Below are 6,495 nucleotides of genomic sequence, written 5' to 3' on the forward strand. Positions count from 1 at the left end.
CACGTCTAAGCACTTTTTACTTTTTCTTGAGGACCTTGTAATTGCGTTCCATTTTTCCGAAAGAAACTTTTCTGAGTTGCAGAATACCTTGTAAACTCAGGAAGATTATCGTACGATGGTAATCGTTTACCATGTATATCATTAGAAACCTGATGAACTTTAGTATTACACATTTGTCTTTCCTCAAAAATTTTCATATGGCCTACATATGTACGGTCATCTCTTTTATATTTTTGATTATAACCAAGGGGTCTCTTATAAGCCAAATCATAAGCACATTTTTTCGTTTGTTTAAGATGAGTATTAAAAGCATTCATTCTTAAATTCATACAGTCAGCGTCAAGAAAAGTTCCAAACGGCGTTCCCAATTTTTCATTAGACTCTCTTGCAAGACGTTTTTCCTTAATGATATTTTCTTCCCAACAAGCGTTACCTTGTCTGGTTTTAAACATTGGATTTGGATCGTTAGGCATGCTGTCTAGTTTAAAATCAGCCTAACGGTAGTCTTTAGAAGTTGTCACTTACTTTTATTTTTATTTATAAATGAAAGTTTTGTTGTAATGTTTTAATTCATACAGCTATAATATGACGTCACTTTATTATTAACCGTGCCAAAATAAATCGTACAATAAATAAAGCAATCAAAGATAACACCGGCGAAAATTTTCAGAGCTTAAGCTTTGACTTTCTTATGCCGTGAGACAAGCTCAAATTAACAATAAATAAAACAATATTTTATTTATAAGACTAATTCACCTCAGAACCAAACTTTTATTATTATTTTAGATTAAAAGATTTTTTTCAAGCAGCTTGATATTTGTGTAGTACAAAACCTAACTAGTTTCAAATTTTATAAAGATTTTGGTTGGTTTTTAATATAGAAACTAATATAAATATAACTTTTGTGCTTATGTAATCGTCATTTAATTTTTCTATAAAAACTGTTTAGAAAAATAGACTACTACATAAAATAAGTTTTCTGCAAATCGTTTTTATACTAAACATAAATTTAAAGCAACACACTTTACTTATAATTAAAAAGACTATGGTAGATATGTTTTTATTTTTACAAATATCTTTTTGGATACAGAACATACAAAAAAGTTACCAAAAAAATAAATTGCTTTTCAATGTTCAGTATTGTAGTACAAATATCAAAATATAAAGGTCTTACACGTTTTTTCTATAATAGTTTTTGAACACATCAGGGTAATATACTTTAAAATAAAATAGTAGGCTTTAACTAAATTCACAAATGAACAATTTTATTGTTACTTTAATGATAGTTTTTTTAAGAAGTTTAACAACAGTTCACTATCAAAACCATTTAGATAAACACGGTTAGAAAACTTAAATGTTTCTATCTAAACATTTTGCTTTGTTATGATTACTTTTAATTAGCAAAAAGTAAATCTAGAATAGTGTATACGATTGAAAACATGATCATTTGAAAGACAAAAAGTGTACTGCCATATTTTCTGGCTAATTAGGCTGTTTGTGTAACAGTTAGTTGTAGAAAGGTGTTTATTTAAATTATTGCTTTCAAAAGTACAAAGTAATAACTTGATTGTATGTTTATCTAAAAACATAGTTATTTATCTAATACTACTTCTTTTAATTTTTACATTATATACATGTTTTCATTTGAAGTTCTATGTTTTCTGGAGAGTTAGTCGATTTATAATTATTCAAAAACATTTAGTTTTACTTTGTTCTAAAACATAAAATTAGTCTAAAGCTATAAATCAAGCTAAAATTAAAGCAGCCTAAAGATATAATCCTAACAAATTCGAATTTGAAATAAAATTCATTATAAAGTTTCCAGTTTATTTTTGACTTTATAACTTGTTCGTTTAACCTATTTATAAAAAAAATTTAAAATATTTCAAGGACCATTTAGTTTGATATTCAACTAGTCTAAGTTTTTAGAGATTTGAAACTAGATACTTTTAAGTTTATATTTCAAAAGTAGCTCAAGATTTAGTTACTTTGACATAAAATCTTTTATAAATAAATGATTACATCTGTTTTTGTTCTTAAATACTTTATTAGACTGACGATATCTCGCGGCAAATATAAAACGAACAGCTCTACAGAGTCACATAATTTCCAAAGTATGCATTCTTTTTAATTATTTGACTCTGCAAAGCTGTTCATATTTTTGGGCAACGAAAGATGTCAGTATAATAAAGCATTTGCGGATTTGTTGTTTTAATTTCCGACGAGATTTACTTTTTTGATCTATAAAAAATTAAAAAATACAATATAACAATGATTATATAATAATTTTCTTATTTTAATTTTATAGTTATAAGCTCTCTTAATAGTGTTAATAAAATACAATACTTTAACTGCTTTAGATTTGTAAGGTAATTTTGGTTATTGTGATTTTAAGTAGACTTAAAGTTTTGTTAGAAGTACCGGTTTAGCTTTTATTATACAACACTTTGTTGGTAGTATTAACTATATTTATTCTTCTTTAAAGCATTATAAATTATTTGGGATACTTTGTCACGTTACTTTTAAGAAGTTTAAAATATACATAGAATAACATATAAACACCTTTGTATTTATAAACTTAATTGTTAGTTTATTCTTTTGTTTTTATTTTATTAATATTTTTTGATACAAAACAACAATAGATTTGTTTTAAACATAATAATCCATTTTAAACCTTAACTCTATTTTTTTCCAGAATTTTTTGTTTAAAATTACTTTTTTTATTTTAAATATTTTATAAAACTGTCTTAAAATTACTTAAGACTTTAAAATTAAAGTATAGCTAGTATCTAAGTCAAATACGGCAATTTATAGCAGTGTAGTCTAGCATTGTAAGTTTTTATTTTAGTTAGCCTCGAGCAACATTTAATGCTGTACAGAAAAAAATGTAGTTTTTATTAGCTAGTCTAAGGCACAGCATATTTTTAAACAAGGATGAAATTCTTATTGATATCTGTATTTTGTTTTACATTTGTGTTGTATGCAAACGGTTCATCTGATTTATTAAACGATTCATCTGAAAAAAAAGATGTTTACAAAGGTAGATATTTTTCACATAGTTTTGATAAATAATTATTATGTATTAACATCTAACTTTTGCTTAGAAAGCTAAGCTTTTTCTATACAACTTTATTATTTTACAAGTTTTATTAAGGTTAAAGTCTGTTCAGGACATTTAAGTAGCTTTTGATTTTGGTAAAAAACTCTGTAAAAAACACCTATTTTTAGACAGACTTTACCATTAATTTTTTTTAGTAGCATTTAAAGTGATAGTACATTTTTCTTTGATGTCTATTTAAGTATCTTTAGTATAAGAGATTTCAAAATAAAACTTTATTAATTTAGAAAATTTTACAACAAGATAATAATTTTACTTAAACGAATAACAAATTTTACTAAAATCTTTAATGAATGTATATACCAAAACGTTATTTGGAGCTATTGCTTTTACAGTAGACTTTTAGTTAATTCTAATACTTTGGTACATATGTTTTATCTTAATTAATCTTTTTAACCTCTAGTGGTAATAAAATATTTATACAAATTTAAAGATTTTAAGTTTTTATATAAAAAAGGACTGATAAAAGTTAAAATTTTGTATTTTGTCATTGTATTTAAAAGTAACAAAATTAGTAAATACAACTCTCTATTTATGTATGAAATATCATTTTTATTAGTTAAAACAATCTAAGCTTTTAATATAGCAATATAGATTTTTATTCTTACTCTTTGTTTCTGTTTAATATTTTTTAGCTGTTTTTAATAAGTTTATATAGTTTGAAAAAAAGAATCTATACATTGTAAATAAAAAAACGAAGCTGGCTACATAACTTTTTTTTTAATAAGTTTTAAATAAGTATCATTTTATTTATTGTCCAAAAAAATTTTGAACATGTTAGTTTTTAAATTTAATTCTAGAAATGTCAAATTTGAACAATTTACTTAAAATAATTTTATTCTATGATATAAACTTTAGAGAAGAAAAAGTATTTTACATTAAAAGCTTTCAAAAATGACAGCTATTTTGTTTGAAAAACATAAGTTTAAAAATAGCTATACAGAGGTAAGACCGTACAAATGGCAGTTTATATTTTAAATTTGCTGTTTATAATGTAGTGTAAAGATCACAACTATTTTAAAGCTAAAAACTATGCAGTTTAATAGTATTACTGCCTTTTTTTAATATAAAACATCATTATTTATCTTTAGTTACCTTTACTGCTACTACCAAATTTTGCTGTGAAGTATATAATTTTTTAATTGTTTATGTTGATTAAATCTCATTTCAAAAAAGTATTCTGTAAATCAATATCTTAAATTAAGCTTTTATCATTAACCATGATTGTACACAAGTTAACGAAACCTTTGAAGAAAAAAAAGTTTTTTTTCTTTATATGCAGCTGCTTATTTAAAGCTTTATTTTACAAATTTATGTTGTTGTTTTGTTTCAAAAAGTTATGCACTCTTCCTTTTTTGATAGAACATTTCTTTCAATTTTGCATTATAGACTATTAATTTATGTACTCAATTATTTTATGTACGACTCATATATAATTTTCCAAATCAAATGATATTTCCAAAGATTTAGTTAAAAATAAATAGGTTTTGTTCAACAGTGTTACGAAAACCATAATATTTAAATCCAGTTAATGAAAAAGTTTGCTTCAATTTATAACTTATCAAATCATACTGTTGTTCCTTAATTAAATTTAAAGTTTAAACCCAGTTTTCATTAAAAATTATTTATATATTTATAAATACAAACAAGTATAAACTTTTATCTATTTTTTGTAATAATATCTAATATGTAAACACATATTGTAGATAAATTTTCATGATTTTTGCTAATGTACGGTTATCTACAAAGCTCTATAGAACTGTTCATGTTTTATGGGCAGAAAAACGTCGCCAGTTTAATAAAGTATTTACATACACGACATTTTTTGAATTTTAAGACGGATTTCGCTTGTTTAAATTTCTCGGGCAGCTTGAAAATCATGCAAATCATTAGCATAAAAGTAGCAAATCATATTAGCTGAGTTGGCAAAAAAAAAGCGTTTCATGTTACTTTTATTTTAATCATAAGAAATTATTTTTGATTTGTTTTTTTTTTATGTTCTGGTAAAGTAGGTTAGGTATAAGGGTATAAACAAAATAAAGATAAAGCTTTTAAGAAAAATTTCTGACGCAGCAAATATGCAAATGCTTTGCTACTTCTATGCAAATGGTTGCATGATTTTCAATCTACCCAATTTCTCGGATTTATGACTTATTATGTTATATCCGGTAATATACATATTTAATTTTGTAATTAAAAAAACAGTTTATTAACTATTCTTAATATCCTTTTTCTTTTATTTTATGGTTTGTTCACTACAAAATTTAATACTTATTAGACCAAAAACATTCATACTATAAAAATTGAAAGTATAGCTATACTGAACCTTTAACTATTTAAAATAAATGTAGCAAAGTGTCTAACTTGATTTTCTGTCAAACCCTTAATATATTTTCAGATGAAACGATTCCGAACTGGATACCCCTGCTTCTTTTCATAATCATATCGTCCGCTCTTGCCGGCTCAATCGGAGTCTACATGCTGTGCAGGGAAGTGAAGCTTCCGGAGATACCTGACATTTCCCCTTTTCCCAACGAAATCGATGACGACATGAGCGTCAACTCCACGTCGTATTACAACAGGGGATACACCGTCGACTACGACGAGGAGGACCCGCAGATGTTCGTCAGGACGGCAGCCAGCTCGTTTCATCGGAGCAACAGGGGAGGAAGCGTGCCCGTCATTAACCTGAATACGCAGCAACTGTAGTTTATATGGAAAATATTTGTAAATAATGACAAGTATTTGTTACAATGATATTATATTACACATAGCTCTTTTATTTTACGTTTTGAACCGTTTGTATGCAATGTTAATTGTGCTATAGAACTTGTAGCTTGAAAAATCCACTTATAATTTAGTATTAGGTCTTTAGTGTATATGGAGTAAATATCTGAACTGAATTACTAAGCCAGTTTTAGACAAATTTGCACAATTTGTGGCAAAATTACTAAGTTTTAATGATGTTTTACAACGAATAAACTTGAGCAGTATGTTTATAAAATACTTGTTTAGGTTTTTATTAATGAATACAGATAAAATTTATATTGGTAAAAAAAATATTGCTAGAACGATTCGAATTTCTTTTTTAATTTTTTTTGAAATCGCTATTAGAATACAAAAATGCATATCAAAATACTTTTTTTCTTAATTTTAAAGTTGACTTTATTAGATTTTTAACCTAAAAATTGTTTCTTTTAGCTTTAGTTTTATAATTTGAAACAAAAAAAAATATTAAAACAGTTTATTATTATTCTTTCAAGTTTTCTTGTAAATAAGAGATTTCTAATTTTCTCGTTTTTATCTCAACCATTTAAAATCAAAGACATATATAAAAATAATTTAGAATTTTATTGCTTTATACTGTATGTCTTTTA

At 25.1% G+C, this 6,495-nt stretch overlaps 1 protein-coding gene across 1 annotated transcript; it reads left to right on the forward strand.

The window, feature by feature from the left end:
- Window positions 1–2,907: 2,907 nt before the first annotated feature.
- On the forward strand, window positions 2,908–6,495 carry LOC145845302 (uncharacterized). Its single transcript, XM_082952693.1, has 2 exons — window positions 2,908–3,040; window positions 5,517–6,495. The coding sequence occupies exons 1-2, from the start codon at window positions 2,935–2,937 to the stop codon at window positions 5,825–5,827; spliced, it is 417 nt and encodes a 138-aa protein (XP_082808819.1). The 5' UTR covers window positions 2,908–2,934; the 3' UTR covers window positions 5,828–6,495.

This window comes from Thalia democratica, chromosome 1, assembly GCF_965202585.1.
Source record: "Thalia democratica chromosome 1, ktThaDemo2.hap1.1, whole genome shotgun sequence".
Taxonomy (NCBI): domain Eukaryota; kingdom Metazoa; phylum Chordata; class Thaliacea; order Salpida; family Salpidae; genus Thalia; species Thalia democratica.

Bases quoted from the DNA above. Each gene is read 5' to 3' on its own strand.
- LOC145845302 (XM_082952693.1), top strand. From the start codon at position 2,935: ATGAAATTCTTATTGATATCTGTATTTTGTTTTACATTTGTGTTGTAT. The intron at 3,041-5,516 runs GTAGATATTTTT...ATATATTTTCAG, and splicing joins AAAAAAAGATGTTTACAAAG to ATGAAACGATTCCGAACTGG.